Source organism: Zosterops lateralis (genome assembly GCF_965231275.1).
Source record: "Zosterops lateralis genome assembly, chromosome: 6".
Classification (NCBI taxonomy): domain Eukaryota; kingdom Metazoa; phylum Chordata; class Aves; order Passeriformes; family Zosteropidae; genus Zosterops; species Zosterops lateralis.
The window spans coordinates 21,044,939-21,069,322 of record NC_139761.1 but is presented as its reverse complement, the minus strand read 5'-3'; the positions used below and the strand labels follow the sequence as shown (position 1 = coordinate 21,069,322).

General features: G+C 37.6%; 1 protein-coding gene across 5 annotated transcripts in view; it reads left to right on the top strand.

Moving 5' to 3' along the window:
• Positions 1–24,384, top strand: part of NRXN3 (neurexin 3) — a gene marked incomplete at both ends in the record, with an annotated part of 894,319 nt that overhangs the window by 340,695 nt on the left and 529,240 nt on the right. For all 5 annotated transcript variants that reach the window (XM_083864468.1, XM_083864470.1, XM_083864472.1 and 2 more), the window contains 3 exons: positions 15,954–16,073; positions 22,232–22,613; positions 23,975–24,165. In XM_083864468.1, coding sequence (XP_083720594.1) covers positions 15,954–16,073; positions 22,232–22,613; positions 23,975–24,165 — 693 coding nt within the window. The remainder of the gene's footprint in view (positions 1–15,953; positions 16,074–22,231; positions 22,614–23,974; positions 24,166–24,384) is intronic.

Here is a 24,384-nt window from a genome sequence, read left to right as displayed (position 1 = left end):
CATATTCTGTATAGGATTGGCTCAGTGTCATTCCACATGAAAGTATTAGTGAAAGCAAAGATTCTTATCCATAATATTTTAAGGTATTCTTTTGTCCCAGTTACTGTCTGCATTTCTTTGCAAGAAATTCTTGACCTGTTTTTTGATAGTTGTAAGACTATCTATGGTTGAGTTTCACTGGCATCTAAGTTGTTCTAAATGCAGATGTTGTTCCCAAATATTTCTGATATTTTAAATATTCATAATGGAATTAAAGCCTCTCTGAGCATTGCAAATCTGTAGTCATTTGCTGAGGTGCTTGACTGCTTCAGTCTCTTCTCTGTCATTTCTGAATGAGAGAGACTGCAAGGAAGGACTTTACTGGGTTGTTGTGGTTGTGTTGCCCACCCAGTGTGTTGCCCCATGAACAGAAGGTATGCAAACACTACAGAAGGAGCAGATAGAAGAGAAATTTTCTGGATCAGCACGTTGGTAAAATAAAAAAATCTTGCTTTGCACCTCCCCACCATGCCATCCCACACCCGGGCACATGCTTCCTTTGCTTCAGAGTGGTGGCTAGCAGAAACCTTTGCATTAATAAAAGCCAGACTGCCAGCCTCACGATACAATTTCACTACAAAGGCCAGTGACAAAGGTGGTGCTAGTCCTATTCAGAAAATCAGTTTAGCTGTAGCTCTTGCTCTCCTGAAACTGGATGTTAACTGAATATATGATGCATGCATAGCAGGGGCTCTGGCCTAAAGCCAGAGAAATGTTTGTGTAATATTAGTGGCAATTTTACAGCTGGCCAGAAAAAAAATTATCTTTCCTTGAATTCATGTAGATTGTGGACATAATAAAATAAATGCCTCCTATTCTAGCTGTGGTTATTTGCATAAATCATGTTATGTTAATAAAGGGGTTCACAGTCGGGAAGGAAATTGAAAACTGCCACAAACAAAACCTTGGTAAGCAGATTCAGGCATTTCTCTGCACAGTCTTGCAGTCTGACTTTAAAACTCATTCCCAGTGTTTGTTCGCAGTGAGGGGCCTGCAGGAAAAATGTCTGCATGCTTTTTTTTTTTTTTTTTTTTTTTTTTTTTTTTCTCCAGAGGAAAGCTGTGAGATCAGGTGCACTGGAGATACAGCTCATTTCCCTCTCCATGGGAGTATATGGAAAAGTGGAGGTGTCCAGGCTTCCTCCTGCTGAGAGGCCCTGGGGATTGCTCTATTCATGTCTAATAACTGACTGAAGAGGGCTTGAACTGAATCACTGCTGTGATGAGAGGCACCCAGAGAGAATGGAGTTGACTTAGAATGGTTGCCTGTTGAGGGCAGACTCAATTTCCTCCATGTTACTTTGCTGTGGTGTCAGTGATTGGGCTGTAGGAACAATCTCTGCCATCAATACAGATGAGGGCTGTAGGAAGCATTTTTGACAAATCTCTCACTATGAAGATAAAAAGGAGCAAAATCAATTTGATAAGGGCAAACTCTCCCAACTGATAATTATAGGCAAAATCTATCTGTTTCCTTAGGGATCATTCTGTAAGGGATTATACTCTAAGCATCTGTACCATCTTAAGAGTGCAGTCCAAAAGAATAACTTTGATGGAAAAGGCAGCTGCCATTGGTGTGCTCAGAATGTCATTGCTCATGGTGCACCAGAGCTGCTGGTCAGCTTGAGTTCACAGACCTGAGTTTGTAGATACAGACTTAAGGTCATTTGTTTTCATGTCTGATGCTAAGAATAGTTTTGTCTATGTTGGTCAGTACTTTAGATTAATAAATATTGGTAAATAGGGACATTAGTCTATAGGCTTTACCTGAGGTTATTAATTTTATATGCAGTTTCTTTCCAAATAGGTTTTTGTCACAAATGTTTTGTTTTTTCCAGGAGTAGCATTGCTGAAAGAAGCTGCCAAGTACAACTAGAATAAGTGTTTTCATTTGAACAGTTTATTAGCTGAAATGTGCAGATTTATGTTGACTGCATCTATTTGTCAGTTTAGTTTGAACTTGGCAAGTATTTATGAAAAAAAGAAATGAGAAACATAAAAATATTATGACATTTAATATAAAAATATTTTGACTTTTATTTTTTAACAATATCTCAATGTTTAACTTATTCTAAAATTATTTATTTTCCCAGTCAGTGAAACCAAAAATGTCAGGTTGCCAGTGAAATATAACGTTTTCATAGAAAAACTTAGGCTGGAAGGTGGTCTCTGGAGGTCTGTGGTCCAACTCCCTGCATAAAACAAGACCAGCTTTTAAAAATACTTTTGTCACTTTGAGACCTCCTTCTGTGACTGCAGCCTTTCAAAGGTGATTGAAGGTGTTCTTTCACAGACAACGACTGGCTCTCTCAGTACGTTTGGATGCAGCTTTTTTCATCCCATGAATTTATATATGTGAGAAACTTTGGAGGCCTGACCTCATCATTGAATACCCCAGCAAAGAAGGCAGAGTGTGAGTACTTCAGCCCTATTTGGCTTTGAATTAAAAAAAACCCCAACTCTATGGAGAGCATTTTTTGAGTTGTTTTTGCAGTGTAATTTTTGGTCCAGAATCCAGGGAAATTTTCTGATTGGCATGAAATGATTTTCTTTTCCTTCTGCTGAAGTTGCCAATTTGTTCAGTGAACCAAAAATGCTTCCTGTTCTTTTCATTTCTTTCTGAACTATGTTGTGTCAGCACCTCTGTGGTCCAGGTCTTGTTCTGCAAGCATGTATTAATTTTCACCCTAATGTCATAATCTGACATACATGGTATTTCTAGCATTGAGCATTCTTCAGCAGGCAATCATATGTGACTTAAAAAAGAGAAGTCGCAGAAAGAGCACATTTTCACATTGCATTTATTTAAATGCTGAAGGGATATTTCTTCGTGTTGGTGAGAGAGCAGATGTTCTTTGCATCATTTTTGACTATGTGGCTATTGCTTATATTTGGCTATAAATATAAAAGAGTAAATTTGCTGATCCAGATGGTTGTCCTAGATTGGTGTTCTGATAGAAATAGTCTTTTAATTGTTCTTTGCATGAAACCATGTGTCTGTATTTGACACATCATTAAAAGTCAGCACTGGTATAAAACTAGAAGCTGTTTTGCTTTGTGATGCTAGTGATGTTGGATGAGAAATTTGAAGTCCCTTAATTCCACCTCATCTTAGTAGTACTTGACACCTTTTTTTCACTCTGTACCTACTCAAAATTGTGACAGTGATGTTAAGAGATACTGAATGTGACCCAGTTGCTTGCAGGTTTGTACAAATGGCTTGGTTTATAGGTAAAACTTCAGCTACCAATTTGCTATCAAGCATGCTTTCCATTAAACAAATGTTTAGCAACTTTTAAAACTGGACTTGAGAGTGAATGAGAGATGACACATCTATAAATACATCCCTTCCTCCCTTCCTATAAAATTGCTCTACCATTTATTGAGACTTTGAATTTATATACCAGTTTAATCTGATTTTCCAGACTGATATGCTTTATAGCTTCCTTTCAGCATCTCTGAAAATCAAGCTGCCATTGAATTTGTGCACATGCATTTGTTAAAACTGACCTGTTGTCAGTTGGAGATACTATTTTTGCAGTGAAAAAGGGTCAGAACTAGTTTTCATCTCTTCCTTAAAAAAAAAAGAGTAAATAAAAGAGGAAGCAAGAGGGGAACCTCTTCCGAGCAAATAGGGGTTCGGCCCAGAAGGAGGGTTGTTTAACCCTTGAGTGATAAACTCAGACTGGTGACCAGGGATAATTGCTTGTCATTCAAGGAATTCAGGTTTTCCAAGTCATCCAACTCCTTCCCAGATTTCAGGTTGGAAAAGTTACACTTGATGAAAACTCACAAACCAGTAAGAGGGAATAGTTTACAACCAGTAATCTAAAGCATCTGTTAGCAATACAGGCTAAACAAATAAAAAAAGCAGAACAAACAAACCAAAAGAAAAAAAAACAAAAAAACAAAAAAACAAAAAAAACCAAAAACAAAAACAAAAAAAAAACCAAAAAAAAAAACCAAAAGAAGAGAAACAACCCCTCTGTGGTCCTACAGAGTGTTACCCAGTGCATTATTTTAGAAGACCTTAGTGAGATCAGGCTAATATGACACTTAGAGATAAAAGAATTTATTTCTATGAAAACCTGACTTCTGAAGAACCAGTACTTTAAAGATTTAGAAGCAGGAGTCTTCTGACGTCTAATCCTCATTCTCCAGGCTTGGCTATTGCTTTGATAGAATATTCTATCAAACCCTTATTTCACCACACCATTAACGTTCTCAGGGGTGTGATAAGAGATGGCATTTGTTTTTCCTGACTGATTCTGCAGTGATTCTTGATACATCATCCTGGAATGCCTTATCCTTTTGCATTTTAAAACAAAGCAAAAAAATGCAACACCTCCCCGCAGCCAAAACCCTTCTTGAGAGAAGTGCTTATTCCCCTTGGAGATGTCGAACTATAGAGAGCTTTAAAGCTCTGGCACTGTATAGTTGTGCCAATAATTTGTATTGTGGCCTGTATTAGCATCTGGTGCTGTCCTGGGAATCAAGTTTCCTCAAGTGATTGACCCATGGGACTTGATGGTCTTTTCTACTTGCTGTGGTGTTTTTCTTCCACTAAAGGTAGAATCTGAAGATCCACATTTTAAAGAGAATCTGTAAATGCTCTGCTGCAGTGATAGTATTAAAATTATGTTTGCTGATGGTATGGACTGTATAAATGCTAGTAGTTTTACAGCATTTGTTCAGCATAGAATCTGATTGCTTTCTAAACATGCATGGATTCATTCTCAAAGTGCTCCTGTGAACAATAGAAATTAGAGAAATATTGGTTTGATGAGCATTGCAACACACCATCTGTTCACCAGCTAGAAATAGAGACATCGTGGGGAGTAATATATATAGAGAGAGGTGTGTAAAATCTACCCATCCCTGTAACAATCTCTACCTCATTTTTTAATGGGAGGCTGGAGAGGGAGAAAAAGATTGTGTTGAGGTTTTGTGGGTTTGGTTTTTTCTTTTGGAGTTTTTGAAAAGGCAGCACACAAATTAACCTTCTCTCAGAGGAAAAGATGTCTTTTCAAACTTGCAATGGAAAGCAAAGTATGTCATTGCTAAGCTTTCCATGGGAAATGGAAAGAGTTAGATGTTACAGAGGGATGTTTGTGACCAGCTTATGCCATTAATCAAATTCTGCAGTTTTTACAACTTAGCCAGAGGTTAGCATATATACTAATACTTGACAGTCAAGCAACCTGAAATTGTCTTTGAAAGAGCTTGAACTCCCAATACAACTAGGTTTTTTTTTAAAATTTATTTAGAAGTTTTACTACTATTTAAAATGTGATGTTCAAGGGCTGATAAACCTTGATTGTAACCAAGCTGGCTGATGAAGAGGCACAGGTATCAGCTGAGATTAGGGTCTAGAAAGTCTTCACTTTCCTTCCTTGTGTTCAGCTCCTGGTTTGTACACTGATGTTTCTGTTAGAGCTCCGGCCTTTTTAAAGTGATCATTAACTTTTCTCTGTGTTGGGCACCAATAGAAAATCCCCAAATACTCCTTCCCAGGAGTAAGTTACTTCCTATGGGAGGAGATCTGCTTTGTTTCTCTTTCTTCTTTCTCCTACTATGTTGCTGTTTTAGGAGGACTCCTTACAATTACTTACCTAGTGTACTGCTATCTAATTTTAAGAATATTAGGATTACATGTAGATGTTTTATGAAGCATAGGGGATTTTTATTAAGGTATCCATATGAAATGGAGTGACTCAAGAGGTATGGCATCCTCTTGAGAAGAGGGATAGCATCGGTTTGGATCTTACACTGTTATTGGAGGCATTGAGGACAGAGAGATATGGACATGTTTAAAGCTATCTGCTTAACTTTATAATTCCCTCTTTTTCTCCTGGGCATTTTTTTCCTTTACATGCTTCTTAGCTGACATGAAAGCTGTGACTTTTAAAATCTGAATTTCAAAGGAGTTCTCAATATTTCCTCAGATGTCATCTTTATCTGTAAATCCTCAACTATCCTTCAGTCTGCACATCTGATCCCTCAGCTTTCCAGAAGCCTGTGATCCTTCCTTGATAGCTCCTTAAACTAAATAAGCAGTCTCTTGCCTGTAGGTCTACATACCACTTGTCTTTCTCATCTGGGTTTCTCAGTTTAGGTAGAAAGCAAGCAGCCTGTGCTGTCAGGAGGTTGGAAATTGGTGGTGTCTGTAACCACCCAAGGAAGATTTTCATCAGTGGATACTGATCTTGTTGCTGTCACTGAGGTGGGACCCTGCTAGCAGGGTCCCAGTTCTTCTGGAGTATGCATTGTGACTACTGCTGAAAAGTTTTTGAAAAGAGAAGGGTTAAGTGTCATTAAACAAATTATTTCTGGCTAGACAAGAGGGTCCAAGCTTTTGCTGGCAACACAAAGCTGTCCACATTCTGCCTCCTAAAACTTTATTTTGAGGTTGCATTGGTGTTGTAGTGTCCTGGATAAATAAGAAATTCTGCAAATACTAAAAGAAAATAAAAAGCTTAGAGAATGGCAACCAAAAGAAAGTATTTAACTTGTAGCTCAAGAAGAGAAAGGATAAGGGGGCTTTTTGAGAGAGTCTTCTATGTCTCTACTCCTTGTATAGGTAGATTCAGTAGAACTTCCCCATGAAGTGTTTTAATTGGATTGACTTGTTTTCTGCTATGTAACCTGGAAATGTTGTTTATCTTAAATAGATAAAATATATACCAATGGTCTAGCTATTAAATATCAGGAAAAGTTTCAGTCATAATGGTGTCATCTGGATTGCTATATAGTCAATATCTTGTGCTAACCATTCCTATTTTTTGAAGTGGGAGAATAGTCAATGACTCTTCAAAAAGTAACAGCAGCTGAGGTCTCTATTATGTTCTCTGTGAAAGACACTCTTTGAGGTGGGTAAGCTTTTAAATGGCTTTAGCGTTAAACACCCCAGTCTGCACTACTGATCCCTCAGCTTTTGAGAACATTTGATCTTTCCTCAGTAGCTCCTTAAGTGAAATAAAAGAGACTCTGCCATGTTAAGTCCAAGTACCACTCACCATACTTCTCTCAGTAGTTTCTCACTTCAGGCAGAGAGGACCAATGTGCATTACCAGTTATGCACACATAGCTTGCCTGTAATATCTGAAAACAAATAATCTCCACTTGCAAATTTTGGTTGCTCTTTGTACTTGTTAATAGTATGATTTCTATGCATTTTGATGTTCCTCCTACTAATACGCTCAGGGTTCCCAGTAGACTTATACATACTGGTTAATATGCATGTTAAAAAACTCCAAAGATCATAAAAAAGAGTGGCACCCTTCAGAATGGAGGTAGTAAAAAGAGAGCTAAACCTAAAGGGCAAATACGATGTTTTGTACCCTGTGCAGAAGTCTGGAATCCTGCTGGCTTTGTAATCAGTTAGACATAATTTCTGTGAAACTGTTATGCTCTTAGAAGGAGGCTGAAGCTAGTTCATGTCATAGTCCTAGCAACAATGAAGGTGTAACTCTGTGTGCATTTGTTACACCTCAGGCACCCAGGTGCCACAGAGAAAGGCATTTTAATTGAGAGAAAAATTTAGGTTCTTTGAACATGCGATGATGTTCTTTGCCCTTCATATCTGGATAAAGAAGTGTTGGTACCAGGCCTGTCTTTTGTTCTAATGCTATGTTATTGGTTAGGACTGTGCAGTGTCCTGTGTCCTAAAAAGCATTAAAAACCACCAAACAAACAAACAAACAAAAAATCCCCAAACCAACCAAACAAAAAAACCCTTTAATGCAATATTTAGGACTGGAGCTTCAAGGAGTTTTTTTCTCTGACTCAGCTGCCTGTTCAACTGCCAAATGTGCCTTTGGGAAGAGGAGACCCTTTCTTTAGTATTATTTTCTGTGTTCTGAAAGAGGGGGACAAAGATGCTATCCTATTGTTAGAAAGTGGTCTCAGATTCTTTTTCTGAAAGACATATGTGCAATTCCAATAAGGTGCTGTATTGCCACGTACTGTATGATTTATCCAACTTTCTGGTCTCCTTGTTTTGCAGATTTAAATGAGAAGTTGCTACTATAATACTTTTAAAAGGCTGACAAAACCCCTTCTCTACATATCATTCCAAAATTAAAATAATCCTTTCAAATTAAATAATAGAGGCAATTAGAGCATGAGAACACTCACTAAATGGGCTGATAGGAGTCTTTCCAGCCTGCTTCTTCCTGTTTACTTAGTAACATAGCAAAAAAATCTTTGAGAAGGTGTGTGAGGGAGAGGGGTCAATTCTTGTTTTAGACTCATACATTTGATTCATAATTTTCCCCTCTAAGTGGTTTGACTCTCATCCAGGCAGTTAGCAGTCAACTTATTTCATTGCTGCTATATGTGTGTCTATATAATACATGTGGCTCCAGTTGTCTCAGCCTCATTGCCAGCATCTTCTCACTATCATCATGATTAATCCACTTGCTTTGTAGCATTTTTGGACACATTTGAAACTAAACAGGAAAAGAAACTTAGTGGTCTTACTGTTGGTAGTATAGTCTGTGTATGCTTCAAGTAAGGTACATCAGTGGGATTAGTGTGAAGCTGTTTGGGTTTGGTATCTCTATTATTGTATCTACACAGGAATAAAAAGAAGAATTAAATCTCTAGGTTTGTTGCTCCTGCATCTTGCTTTGATTTTACTGCATTACTGAAAGGTTAATAAAATGTAAAGCTTCCTTTAAATAGAATCTCTTTTTATTACTGTTGTGGTGTACTAAAGTCTATGCATAATTGTTGCTATAATGGTTACTTTAAAATTCTCTCTTATGGTAAAACTGCATATTTGTATTTTCTGCATATCTTTATTTCTTGGGTGACAGATTTACGCCCATTAAACAAATATACCTGAAATCAATGGGTAGTTGCTATTATGGAGGTGAAGCTGGGTTGAAGTCCTAGAGTTATTTTATTAATTGCTGGGGTGGATTAATCTTCAAATCAAAATATATCAGGAGGAGAAACTCTGGGAAAAAGCATTGAGTACTGCAACTCCTTTTTTCTCACGTAAGACCGTCTAAGCAGCAGCGTCAGTGAATGTGGTTTCCCTCTAGTGGTGCTCCCTGCGGTAGACACTGCTCCTGTGGTTGCCTGGCTGCTTCACTTGCACCAGGAGTAGTCTTGAGCTTGGTCAGGGAAAATCTGGTGTGTACAAATAATTCCTCAGGCAAGTTGTAGATGAGCCACAATATAGCAGCTTCTGAGTTCTTTATACCTACACTGAAGCTTTTGTTGCCCTGATCTCTTAAGAGCAGCAGTTTGGCAAATGTGAAGTGGTTCATATGACAGCCTTATCTGAAAACAAACATAGATACAGTGTGACTGAAATCACTTTGAAGTTAATTTAATTAAACTCTTGTAAATCTTAATTTTAAAAGCATGAATACTTGAGGTTGTTTTACATACTTCTGTGTCCTTTTTTGACCTCCTCACTGGTTGTGAATATAAAATAAAATCCCTTTCGTTAAAAGTGGAAAAAGCTTGCTCAATAAAAATGAGAAACCATCTTTTACCATTAAAAATTAATAGCACCTTGAATAGATAATAGGAAATGCTTAATTTTTTTTAAAACACTGGATTTTTTTTCATTTAGCTTGAAGTTGAAAGTTTTTTGATGTCTCCTAAATCAGAATAAAATTATTTTTGGATGAACTAAAAACTCATTAAAATTGTAATTTTTTATTTAAACCCTTTTTGAGGGCATCAAATTTCTATTAACATGAACATTTTCTTGATAGAAATTATTTTGCTCTAGATACACAATAGTTATGTAGCATCTAAGGCATTAAAATTCAGCAGAGAAATCAAAGTAATCAAGGAGCATAACCCACGAACTTTGATGGAAAAACCTCCACATAAATGCAGTTTGTGCCATGTGTGACCTGTATAATACATGCAATCAAATCATCTCTGTTGTTAATCACAGGGGTTATATTCATGTCACCTGAAAGACATGCAACTTAATTTCTGCACTAAGTTTTGTTTCAGAGCCTTATGAAAAAGCTGTGACTGTGTTGAATGCTGCCTGAATCTATGCTGAACCTTATTAGAGCTATTGCCCAGGGTGTCTGCACTGAAAATAACAGTTATTCAGTATGGTGATATACGTATTTATAGCAAAAGCAAGGAACTATGGTGTTTTTGTTTTTTTTTTTTTTTTTTTTTTTTTTTTTTTTTTTTTTTTTTTTGTTGCGTTTGGTTTTGGTTGTTTCTTGTTTTAAATAAGGGACTTAAAAAATTAAATATATTTTACACAAAACAATTAAACCTAGCTTAACTTATTTTTTGTCATGTTTATATGGAGAGGGGGTATGTTTGAGAGAATTACTAGGGTGGTCTTGCTACTTTTCAGTTAGTTGCTGAGCTAATTCCGTGCACCCTATTAGTCTGGGTGTTTCAGGGAATTCTTACTTGCACTTGTGAGGCTAATTGACTCTGTGGGTGTTCAAAGGACTTTGTGTATGCACTTATTACTGCTGAATGGATGTAAATAATTAAATTTTGCTTCTGGGTAGGCTGATGTAAATCATCTCAACTTTATTGACTTTTCACAGTAAATCCACTGTGTAAAGCTGTAAACATAAAAGTTTTTAGCATGCCTCACAGAAAAGTTGTTTCTTAAGTGCATGCTATGTGTTGTTTAACTTGTGGGATGGTACAAGGACGTGATCCCATTCCTTGAGGAAATGGAAGGACTGCTGCAGGTAAGGTCCCCAGTGAAGATACTGAGTGTCTGTGGGGGCGTGCAACTGCTTGTTTCTTGTCGGTGGCCAACATTCTCTTGAAAATAGGAATTCTAAAGCCTGTATATGAGCAAAACAAGAGTGTGTGTGAGAATATAGGTTGATTTGACTGGGATATCTACATAAATGTCTGCAATGTATAGAGTCTGAGGTTGCCACTTGTTTCTTAGCAATTAACAATGCTCCTGGTGTTGAACAGCAAATTCTGGTCAAGGAAAAGACTGTCCTAAATTACTTTGTCCATAGTAGTGCTGTCTGAAACAAAATTTACACTAGTGGTTTTTAAATAACCAAGACTGAAAGTTACTTAAGATTTTCAGAGCAGCTACTAGCTCTGCTTTTGAGCCATTTTTGTGTTTTGATATTTGACCTGTGCTTTGTAGGAACTTCCTACATACCAGGAAGCCACAAAGGTGTGTGAAAAATTGCCAGCATCTTTGTTCTTATAGCCATTTCTTCCTTTTTTCAGGTCTTGTGATTCATTGTCATGTTTTACAAATCTCTGTACACATTTTACACAGCAAACCACAACTTCTCTTGTCATTATGCAACCAATGCTCCTCCTCCATCAAAAATGAAAAAAAGGGGAGGAGGTAAATAAACTTCTCCTTCCCAGCCCCTCCTTGCATTGGGATGCTAATGGCATTCTGACAGGATATTGCCCTGTATAAAAGAGACACAGAAATGCATCTTTCCACTGAAAAAATCTGAGATGGTAGCTAAGGATTTTAGTGGAAAAGTAAAAGCAGAGAAAACCTTATCATTACTGAGGGTCTTCTTTGAAAAGCTGTATTAGTATCACTATAGAATTATTTATCATTGTAATTGTACTGAGGGAAGCACCTTGTCCATTCTCATCAATATGGGAATGTGCCTTCTGTTCAGCTCTTGTGGTGTTTTGTAGGCTTCAATGTTCCACTTCTTCTGTAATGTTGGATAAGATATGCAATGATATAGACAGCCTGGTTTCATGCAAGTAATTTTAATCTTATAAATGGATCAGATGATGACAGCCTGCACCAAAGTAAAAGCACACTTTTTGTTCCACCTGTGAGAAACTGCAGAGGGGATTAATCCTCTTTCTCCTTTATCTCATAGAGGAAATTTCTGTGTGCTGTTAGCCACTGAGGTTGAATAAGAAGTGCATTTTCAGAGGTATTGTTAGAACTGCATCCCTCTGACTAATTGTTTGCTCTAAACAAGTGAGTTATTGAGGAGCAACATGGAAAGCAAGTTGGCATTTTTAGAGGGCATGACCTGCTTTTTGATTCTTTATACTTCAGCATGTGTATTCTTGCACTTTTATATAGTTTATTTGAGCTAAGCTATTAATTAGCAGCAGTGCACTTTCGATGCCAAGGTAATGTTTGGGGCACTCTGGGCAGATTGGATGGAGTTCTTCCTTCTTCCATGTTCGAAAGCATGTACTAATTGCTTTTTATGAACAATATGCATAAAAGTTTGAATAGATGTTGGAGGATTCATACGAGAATGAGGAGGAGTCACTCTGGCTGAATTGAGTAATATTTGCTCAAGAAGCCTGAACTGCAGCTGAACTCCTGTCCAGAATTTGGGGATTGCTGAGAGACAGATATTTTTGCTTCTGATTACACAGTATTTGCCACTGCAAAGCATTAAAGGAATATTCACTAGCCTGCCTCATTTGAGTTGGAAAATGAAACGTAGGGACCAATTCCATATGATACACAGTTCCTCAGACAGCATTAGGAAAGGAGACAGAATGACCAAGATGGTCAGAGACACCAACAACAGTGATGATATGTCAGTTTAACTATTAAGTTATTGCAATGCCTAAAAATTAAATAAATTGTTTAAATTACCTAATGCCCAGTGGCCCCAAGTGTCTTAAATAGAAACTGTTTCCAGATGTGGCATTCATTGCTGCAAGAGTTCCTTGTTTGCCTTTTCTTGTATTTTGTCATAAAAGAATGTTGTACAAAGGGAAGGTACAAATCTTTAGATTTCTTTCTCTGTCCATTTAATCTTCTGTTTTGCTTCCTCTTATGTCTGTTATCCTTTTTGAAGGATGATGTAGGTGAAGATAGCTTGAAAGGAGGAAAAAACATAAACCTGCAAAAACTAAGCCCACAGAAATGCCTGGCAGGAGGTTGTTCTTAGGGACGGTGTTATGGTTCAGGAAGATGTGGCCCATTTCCTTTCTATTTTCCCCAGCTTCAGCAACTGTTGGATTAGGAATCTTCAAGTCCTTGTTTAAAAATTGATCTCAGATAAATGTCTGTATAGTAATGGCACATGTAGGAATCACGCTCAATGAAATGAACTTTGGTATCCAGATATGAAAGTTCCTGTTCTTGGAACTACTTAGAATTCAATGAGAGTTTACACAACGAGCAGCAATTCATTTGCATACTCTCAGTTGAAAAATGGGGACACAATTTTGCTGCTTTTCAGGTCAGCCCACTGCTGCATAAATTTCTTGAAAGCATTTGAAAATAAACCAATTTGAATAGAGTAAAATAGCGTTTGTTTAATGCTTTATTTTAACATCAGATATGTTTGGTTTGAAAAACTTAACTAAATGCTCTAAAGCATGCTCATGTATTGAATTTTTGTATGTAATGTTATTTGGATAATCCTACTAAAAGAAGCCAATGCCCATTTTTACCAAAGGGAAGGTGATGAAAAGGGAAGTGAAAAAAATATTAAAAGGTATTTTTGGTTTCTACTGATCAAATACAAAATTGGCTGATCAAGACATGGTCTTTAATAAAATAATTCATGTCTGCGATGCTTAATTTTCAAATTTTTTAGTTGAAGCTATTAGCCAGTTACTTCTAGGTAGACAACCTTATTCATTTGGAAAAAGTGGGAATGCTGCAACTTTCTATTCATTTATTTGTGAATTGGTTAAGCTACATTTTCTAAGAATATATTCATATAACTTCTGTTGGTGTCACAGTTTTGTTTTGAAAGTGTTACAGTAGGCATCAAGACAAGCCAACCCCCAGACTGTTTTAACTGATCCCTGTTTTGTCAGGCTAGGGTTGAAAAATGGGAACTAGAAGTTCAGCACCTGAGTTACTCAACCATGCTGAACACAGAGCTATTGCATAGAAAGCATTGCTTTGTCAGCTGAGCAGACTCCAGCACACTTCACTATTTCTCTTGGCTGAGCCCTCCAGAGCTCTAAAGGGTATGTGGAAAAGATTGGTTTTTTTAGAAAGCATTTGCCTCCCCTCTGCCCTTACCCCTGCTTTCAGATGGCATTATATACCACACAGGTCCAGGTGACCTCCTTCATCTTCCTACCTGGGAGGTGGCTGTGTAGAACTATAGTAACTGATGCTGTATATTTGGTTGTGGGCAATCATTTTGCTGCCCATCCAGAGATATAATTTTGTAAATTCTGCTTTAGGATAAAATGTACTTACTGATGTAAATCTAACATAACTTTCTTGGATTCTTAGAGTTTTACTTGTCTGGTGCCAAATAACTTAAACTTTCTGGCCACGATCTAGCTGCCTTGTTCAGCTGGATTTACATACGTGGTATGTGACTTTGGCACATGGATGAGGGACAGCAGAAGTTGTGGGTTTCTCCTGCTAAGGAGATATTCTCTGTAACTTCAATATATAACTCCGCATCCCTTTAATCCAAGAATGACTCTTATTTTTCAGGTCTCTAGAAAAACATTAGTTTCATCTTAGTTTATGGTAAAATTGGTTGGCAATGGTCTTTATTTGAAAAGGTATTGATCTCCTTTTTTATTAACATGAACTGAATGATTTTTTAAAAAAAGAATAACGGACTATTTATTTTGCTTTGGTCTCCTTCTGAAGAATTCCTCTACTACACAGTGAATCCTAGCTGAATGAGACACCACCTTCTTTGCCCATGTTCCTTCTTTGGTGAGAAGCAATTACAGCAATGTTGCTCATTAGGCACTGTGCATCCTGTGGGCTGTGGGCTATGTACCAGTGCAGTACGATGAGCAGTAGCAGTGCCTCATTGTCTCTATTCCACCTCTGTCAATATGTTCAACATATATATATATATATATATATATATATATATATATATATATATATTTTTTTTTTTTTTTTTTTTTTTTTTTCCCTTGGGTTCCTCTTGGTCTTTTTTTCTTCTGTTCCCATTTTGCCAGTTTGGGTGCAGACCAGTATGCAACAAGTTTGGCTGTCCTCATTCTACATTTTCTGGTATACCTGGATCATACCCTCCCACTTTAGTACTGAACTAAAATGAGGATAGATGCTTTTAATTTAGCACACACCATTATTCAATTTCACTTACCATTTGACATGAGTGAGGTGTTCCAGTCCTGTAATCTGAACAACTAATTTTTTAAGTAATTGCCTGTCAACTGTGATGGGTGAGCAGCAAAACTAGACGAATATGGGTAGCATTAATGCTGTTTTCCCAGGAGCATTGTTTGCAAGGGCAATTGTGGTATAACCTTTTGGAGAAGACGTGGCTCCTCTTTCTCTTTTGACTGTAATTCAAGGGGTGAAGTAAGCACCTCCAGTCTAGGCTCATTTGCCAAAGAACCTTAAAGCAAACAGCGAGGTTGGTGAATGGTTTTCATTATGAGATTTAATTTTTTAAAAATTATTTTAAAGGTGGGGTATGAAGTTCTGTGGGGTTTTTTAATTGGTCTTTTGGGGGGTTGTTGGGTTTTTTTGTTTTTGATTTTTTTTTGAGACTGAAACCAACCTGGTGTTTGATACTGAAGTGTTGAAAGATCAGTGTGTCTAACTTTGACAAGAATCCCAAGTACTTTGGGAATATTGTGAATCCAGATTCTTAGGAGAGCAAAATCCTACTGTAATGGCTCCACTTTAGAGACATTTCAGTCATCAACTTGGTTTCCTATTACTGTACTGTGCTGTGCAACGTGATGTTTGGAAACTAGTACCACAGCACAAGAGAGATTTCCACCCATTTTAAATGCATGTAACTTCAGGACTGTGGAGGAAGGCACCTGACTGAGTGGAAGGGTTTGTGATTTCCTGAGCTGGGAAGGTGTAGGTGTGAGGGTTGATTACAGGTTCTTATATACCTGTACACTGTATTGATCTGTATCACACCAAGTTGATTTTCATGACTTTTCCCACTGAGAAAGTACTAAAGCGATTGTGAGTCTGGCTTTAACTGCTGCACCTATCACCCTTCCCAGGCAAGGGACCTGAAACTCTTTATGCTGGGCAGAAACTCAATGACAACGAGTGGCACACTGTCCGGGTGGTTCGGCGAGGAAAGAGCCTCAAGCTGATTGTGGATGATGATGTTGCTGAGGGTAAGTGTGATATATCAATATTTTTGATCACTATCTTGGTATCTCTGTCCCTAGTCTTTGCCACTGTGCTCCTTCTCCCTGTTCTTTTGTGTATCTTTCCCCCACTGCTTCCTGTTACCACTATGCATTATTTAGTGTTACTATATTGAAAATGAGAGTTCAGGTCGGAGAGACTTCTTAGCCAGGACCAGAAACTTCTGTGACAACTGTAACAACCTGAGATACGGGTTTAGGGGACAGATAAATTTGTACGTATCTCATACTGTAGAGGTGTTCAGCAGAACTTCCTCATGGTCCAGGCTCTTTCAGAGATAGATGAACACACTCTATTCCTGAGTTGCACGTGTGATGGTTTCCAGTGCAGTGGAATCAAGGCCAAGGCTCTCTGGACTGTTCCTCTGCACAAGCTTTTCCTTGATAAACCTGCATGCAGTACATGTGTTACAGAGTATGGATTTATGTCTCTGCTGTTAATTTTTAGTTTTTCTTTTATTTTTTGTAGTTTGGGCATTCTTGGTTATTTTTATTTTCATTTTCCTTGTTCTTGTCCTCATTGTTCAGAGCCATCCAGAAAAAAAGCAAGCAAAGCAGTTTGGGAGGGTAGGGAGGATTCTGACCTGGCAGAGTATGTCAGTCCTTATTTTTTATTTTCCTTGATTTTTAAAAAAAATATTTTCTGCATTTCCAGACAGCTTTTTAGCTCCTACTTCTTTTTGCAGAGAAATGTAGTTGAAGGGAGGAAAGAAAAGGTCAGTCTGTCAGGAAAGTTGATGTGTTCCGGGTTAAGATTTGCATTGAAATCATCAAAGTACTCCAGATTGATCCTCTTTTAATTGCAGGATTTTAGAGATGATATTTTTCAGGTCCATTTCTCCATGGCTGCAAGAGCCAGAAATCTATCTTTCTTTTCTTTTGAAGGTCTAAAATTCTCATCGTTGTATATAAGTTTGGGAACTGGGTTTTTGAGGAAAAACATCAGCAGTCTGGAGGCTGATAATAGAATAAAAAACCCAGGAACTCTGGATGCAAAACTGATGAGGGTATGATTGTTAGTTGACACCTAACATGCTGGTTTTCCAAAAGCTGAAATCCTCTTTTATGAATAGCTTCTACTCAGAATGCAACTAGAAGTAATGGCTGCCACACATAGTGCCAGAACACTATATTCTATCTCTGAAAAAAGTCTTTTACTTCTGTATGAATGTGAATTATTTTAAATATTGTGGTAATTTAGATTATTTGGAAAGCCAGGAGTCAGAAAAATGAAATAAGCCCATAGAAGTCGGCTTACAGGAAAACGGTTCGAAATTCATTTTCTATCTGAAGTAAACATATACTGTCCTATATAGGCTGTGATTTTGCAAGAGAGAGCAAGAAACATATGCAAGTAAAATCATTCCCTCTGCTTGTTGGAAGTCAGCCTTGGTGGTGGATTGGTCAAAATTATCGTATAGGAAAAATAAATTTTGTTTTAAGAGAGAACTTTTTGAGTTAGTGACACATGCCAGCAGACACTTCATCCCGATTACTTCTGAATTTGAGACCAATTCTTTTGGATATGCTTTTTTAGGAAGTACCACGAGGTGGCACTCTCTGCATTATCGAATCGATCCCCCAAAGCCATCTGGTTTTGAAGTCTCTTTTTCGTGAAACTGAGTTTATAAATAATAATGATACAATCCTGTACTAAAATAGGATACGCATATGTACATGTATATGAATTACATAATTAAAGATGCATTACAGCTAAAAATATCTGTTAAAAGAATGCCATCATGGCAAAGTCAGAAAAGCCAGAGTTAAGATTTTCTGTGCAATCTGCATACCACTTCCTTGGGCAGATGATAACAGTCTTCAGTGGTGTGGTCACATAGATTTTTCCAGAGGATTCTTGCTGTCTTAGGCATAGATCTCAAGTCTAAATTGGGTCCCCAGTAAAAATAAACAGCCTATTTGATTTCTCTCTTCTTATTGCTTGTTTGGAACAATGCATGCCAGCTGAGTTTTGATCTAAATTTAGACCTGCTGCTTTTTTTTTTTTTCTTTTTTTTTTTTTTTTTTTTTTTTTTTTTTGGTCCTTGTGTTGTAGGCTAATCATCAATATGTTTATACAGAGCTAAGAAGTTTAACTGGATTTATTCCCATGTCTATGTTATGTGAAGTGAGTGGGCATATTTTTACAGGTTTGAGAACAAGGCACGGGATTCAAGTTGGATGTATTTGGTACCAATTTGCCATGTATTTTTAGTCATTTGCATCAGAAAGATTCAGCGTGTCTGTAAATTACATCCTGTAAATTAGTTCAACCTTGCCACTTGGGGAATTAGATGTAGACAATTAATGACCACCTATGAAAAATTTGTAATGAAGTGTCTGACTTGGTTTCCTGTAGGACATCTAAGGCAGAGACAGAATCCAATTCTGGACAGCATTTTACTGTTTAATCACAAAACTTTTGTCCCACATTCCTGCTGACCTCAGAACGGACATCAGAACATCAGTGGAAAATGAGATATATTCCTCTCTATGACATCTTCCTAGCACCCAAATACCACAGTGGAGGCTGGAATTTTTTTTCTCTGCTGCCACTTGAACTAGAGAGCTTCTAATTGCTGTAGTAGGTACAGTACTGTATAGAGCACAGTGAGAGAGCTCGAGGTGAACTCTGCAGGTGGGGCTAATAGCTAATGAGATCAGAAAATACTGGGTTGCACTTCATGATTTCCTAGGAAATTACATCTCTGTCCAGATTCTCATCTTGTATTGCTTTTCACTGAATTACTCCAGACTTTCTACAGTACTGCTTCTAACATTATTTCTTTTTTATTAAGCCAGCCCCAGTTTTCTCATTTTTCACCTTTTCTAACATTCTGGGCTCACCTCCTCCAAAGTCTCTCACTCCATTTTTAATGCCACCTATATTTGGGGTCCCTGTACTCCAGATTTCCCAGTCCTGGTTTTTCTCTCCTGCTCAAGCCACAATTGACTTGTATTTTTTTAAGTGTAGAAGAAAAAAGCAGTTTTCTTGCCTTTGAAAACTGATATCTCTTAATTTTATTATTTTGTGAAGCAAAGAAGCAGGATTTTTTTTTTTTCTAAATGACTTTTCTAATTTTAAGAAAATACATTTTGGTTTGGAAAAATCATAAATTTTATAACACTGAAACTGAAACTCTAAGCCTCTAAGAATCACAGTAGTGGAAGTGAGAAAGTTGTCTAAACAGATTTCCCCATGTACTATTTCAATTTCTGGAAACTTCCATTTTTCAAACTAAAATAATATTATTTCTGGTAAATCCTGAAACAGTTCTTTAAAAACATTTGCATTGGTGCTGACACTTGAATTTTTAAATAGTTAGAAATTTGTGACTGCCTTCAGCTGCTTTTAAGTTTGATCAGCTGTGTCTGCATGGACTGAAGTTTTCCATGGTCTTTGTATAATTGCATTTATATTTAGATCCACTGGTAAAATTTGGAATAAGGAAAAAAGGTGAATTGGTTTATATAATATTCTTTTCCTCACATTTGAAGTAGATAGCTGGGAATTTTTTCCTAATAACAACTGTGCTTGTTTGTTGTCTTTGAATAAAACTTGGTCACATTTGGACAAAGTATAAATTGAAAAACTGCAGTTTGCACGTGTTCATGAGAGTTAGGAATATTGAAATGTTCCCAGAGTCTCTAAGCAAGAAAATGACCATCAGTTCATTAACTCTCTATACAGTACAAGCCAGGATGTGTCATCCATGTGTCTTTAAAAGAGTGTTCAGGTTTTGTTCTCTCCCCAACAGAAAAAAAAAAAAGAAAAAAGAAAAAAAGTTGCAATTTGTAGGAAAAATCTTGAAAGGGCTACTGGTTTTTGCTTACTTGGTTGTTGCGTGTTTTTTTTTTTTTTTTTTTTTTTTTTTTTTTTTTTTTTTGGTCTTTTGATGCCTGGAAACTCTTAAGGTGAGAAATGCTGGGAGGCTTCAGGAGGCAGCACAGAATATGAGAAAGCTTATAAACCCAAGTTGATATAACCTAGGGGAATTAGAGGAGTTTGTTCTGGATTCAGCTGTGGTGATTGGTATGATTACAAGGTTTAATCCCAATGACTGACCAATATCTCCTGCAGTGACTGGTCAAGAGTTGTGTATATATGTTTGCTAACCAGCATGCAGTCACGTCAGATACTGTTCCTAAATTTTGTCTGTCTATAGCACACTGGAAATATTTATTCAGGTCTTTATCCAGTTGTCAAATTTCACAAAACTAGCATGAATTTAAATATCTGTGTTCCCTCTGTTTTTTAAACCTGGTAAATTTTACCAGCATGTTAAAATGTTATGAGAGGGACCAACAGGTAATGTGACTGCTTTCTTTGGAAAACCTTCTAAAAGAGAGGACTGTGCAGTGATTACAATCATGGACAAAACACACTTGACTTGGAGAAAATTAATTTAATTTAATGCCAATTAAAAATGGAGCTGAATGGTGAGAAATAAAGACAAGAAAGTAGAACAGTGTCTGCCACCCTCTTTTATTGGATTTACTCCTTCCTGCCTTTCCCGCCTGCCCCCACTAGGCAGAGAAGGGGTTGGAGAATGGTGGCTGTGGTCAGCCTATTACAGCTCCTCTCTGATGCTCCTTCCTCCTCACACTTCTGTCCTGCTCCAGTGTGGGTCCTACCTATGGAATGCAGTCCTTCATGAAGTGCTCCACATGAGTTGTCTCCATAGGCTTTCAAGAAAACCTGCTCTAGTGTAGGTTCTCCGGGGGCTTCAGTTCCTTCAGGAAATATCCACCTGCTCTAGCACAAGAGTCCTCCATGAGTTGCAGTGTAGTTGTCTGTACTACTATGATCTTTGTGGATGCCAGAGAATTTCCACTCTGGTACGTGGAATGCCTCCTCCCTCTTTTCAGTCCTTGGTGTTCATAAGGGTTTGAGTTGTTTTATTTTTCCCTTTGTTTCTTTTGAGTGGCATTATGTCCTTTCTTACACATTTTCTCCCAGGCACCACCCTCTTGGCCAGGGGGCTGAGCTGTGCCCTGGCCTGGGCAGGTTGGAGCCATTTGGAACAGGCATAGGACAGGCCTGGCCTCTCCTCACTGGGGCTGCAGCCACCCCACAGCCAACACCATGTGGCATAAACCCAATGCAGGACTGCAGAAAACTTAATGAGAGGAAATATGATGGCCTATATGTTGCAGAATTTGAATAGTTGATAGTGAATGATAGGAAAACAATTAAATTCTTAGTATTTAATTCATTCCTGTTTACTAAATGGACCAAGGCCACGTAGAAAAAATATTTGCACATGTGACCAAATAGTAAAAACTACCTTAATGAAGAACTATGGAGAGCTAAAATAAGATTGGCTGAAAAGGTTTTCATTCTGATGTTGTCCAACTTGTCTTTATAGCATACTGTTGTATTTCCTCTGTCTGTATGGGTTCTGTGTCTGCACTGGTGCCTAGCATACTTAATGAAACATTTAAATATGCTGTATGAAGATCTGATGATAGTATTTGTTATACTGAACAGCTTGGGTATTTTGAGAGGTTAAAGGCTTGTTTTGATGAGGTAAATAGCCCAAGTGGTAGGCTGATGATATAAATGTATGGAGGGCTTTTCACTTGTTGCAATTTTTGTGCATTTCCCTCCTGCCATGCTCTCAAAAGGAGAGGAATAACATCAGGTGCCAAGAGAGAACAAAGGAATAAGTATCGGCAATTTTATGACTTTTCTCACGTCTCTCACTGCTCTATTTATATTAATCTATGTTTATCAAGTGTTTTCAGGAAATGCACTTGGAAAAATTGTTTCAGAAGTGTTCAGGTTGTTTTGTAGATGGTCTGCTGCATCAAATAGATCACTGTACGCTTTAAGGGAGATGCCTGGTCATCTTAACAGACAACAAAGTTTGTGAAGCGCAGGGTAAAGTGCAGAGCTTGCTCCCTTTAGTGGTCTGTCTTTTCTGCCCTGTTTTTGCAGCTGCCTCACTCACACATCTCCACCAAGCCTCTTCACCAACATTCTATACATCCTTTCTTTCAGAGGCTACTGAATACTGAACAGATAGGATTTAATTCAGCTACTAGTCTGGAAACTGGAGTGTGAAGGGCTCCATATAAATTGTTGCTGATACCCAATATTCCTCCTTGTTTGTGTCCTTCAGGTACAATGGTTGGTGATCATACCCGCTTGGAATTCCACAACATTGAGACAGGGATCATGACAGAGAAGCGGTACATCTCTGTCATCCCCTCCAGCTTCATCGGCCACCTCCAGAGCCTCATGTTCAATGGGATGCTCTACATTGACCTCTGCAAGAACGGTGACATTGACTATTGCGAGCTGAAGGCGCGCTTTGGGCTCCGCAACATCATAGCTGACCCTGTCACATTCAAGACTAAGAGCAGCTACTTGAGCTTGGCCACCTTGCAGGCTTACACATCCATGCACCTCTTCTTTCAGTTCAAGACCACCTCGTCTGATGGTTTCATCCTCTTTAACAGTGGTGATGGCAATGACTTTATTGCAGTTGAACTAGTCAAGGGGTAAGTGGCTTTCTGTTATTTTCTACCAGCTAGTTTATAGATAAATTTTCTTAAAAGTGAGCTGAAAATGCTTGCATGTAGAGAAATTCACCGGATACTTATGTTTTCTCTGTTTGCTGAGTTGTAAGACAAAGCATTTAAACAAAACCACTGAAGCTTAAGACTCTGGACTTTATCACTGACTTTCTCCTATGGCTGTGGGAGGGACATTTTACAGTGTGCAACATTAGTATTTTAAGTCATTGGGACATAGTTTAGACTAATGTTTCGTCAACCTTGCAGATTAGCACAGAGGAGGAGATGTGCTGAGGGCTCTGTGTTTCTTCTTCCTCCCCTTTTTTTTCCATTGTAATACTTGTTTTTTTGCCATCTCCAATGAAGGAAAAAGAAAAAGCATATGGGCTGCTGAATTTGTATTTGTGCTGGTAATGCTTGATGAAAAGCAAACTCAGCTTGCTTTTGAGCTGCTACCTTCTTTTCAGAAGACCAATAGCTTATTAAAAAAAAAATATCCTTTGTTAGCTGAACAAATTTTGATCTCTTATGATTTAGTCATGGTAGACATGTTTTCCACAGTTTACTAGTCCTGTTTATTTTGGTTCAGTCTGTTTTTGGTTTTTTTGTTTTTTTTTTTGGCTTTGCACATACTTCTGTAAGCGGGATGTTGAGTAATAAAACCAGCAACAGTCATGAGCTCCTGGTGCTCTGTTGAGGGTTGAATTTTGTTGTCTTTTTTTTTTTTTTTTCCTTTCCTAAGTAGAATACTTCTCTTCCATCCTCAGGTGGATTTCTGTGTTTGAACTATATAAATAATTCAGGGTAAGACTTTAGTCTTTGTTAGGGTTTCTATTTTTGCCAAAAGCTTTGCTAATTGTTTTTCAGCTGTTTGAATAAGTCTAAGATCTCATGAGAATTTTAGTACAATATTTCAAGTGAGTTTCCCAATTAACTTCTTATGGGAGTTATTCAAAACTCAGAATTAACCTGGGGAATATATGCCCCAAATAAGCATATCTAGTGTTACTCCCCAGTACATTTATCAATATTACCAATTTAATAAAAATAATTGTATACACAGACAATGTTTTTGTAAATCTGAGAGAACTTTGTAATAAAAAGAGGTGTTTTATGTTTTGAATCTGATTATTTGAAATGTTGTCATCTCAAAATACTAATCTTTACACTTTGGTGGAAAGGAAAAAGCTATATTCTTTCAAAGCAGTGCATAATATTTTGGCTCATTAGAACTTTCTAACCCAGAGAATTTCCCTTCATGACTTTTTAAAGTTAATTTATCAGCTCTGGCTAGAGTAAGGCTGGAGTTCTTCCAGGATTTTAACCAGTTCTTGCTATATTTACAGGTATATACACTATGTGTTTGACCTTGGAAATGGACCTAATGTTATCAAAGGCAACAGTGATCGTCCTCTGAATGACAACCAATGGCACAATGTTGTCATTACCAGAGACAACAGTAACACACACAGCTTAAAAGTGGACACTAAGGTGGTCACTCAGGTTATCAACGGTGCCAAAAATCTGGATCTGAAAGGTAAACTCTACAAGACTGACAGATTCCCCCTATATTCTTGCAGGGCTGAACTACTGAACAAGAGAAAACCTGGAGTAACCATGCATTACAGAACAGTAATTCTGGACTTTGTATATTTTGGCTTTCAAATTCATTTATCTCTTTTTTATTTACTTTTTGTAGCCAAATTGTTTGTCATATTTTGCTTTTTCAGAAATTGTAATTTTTTAGTGTTTCCTA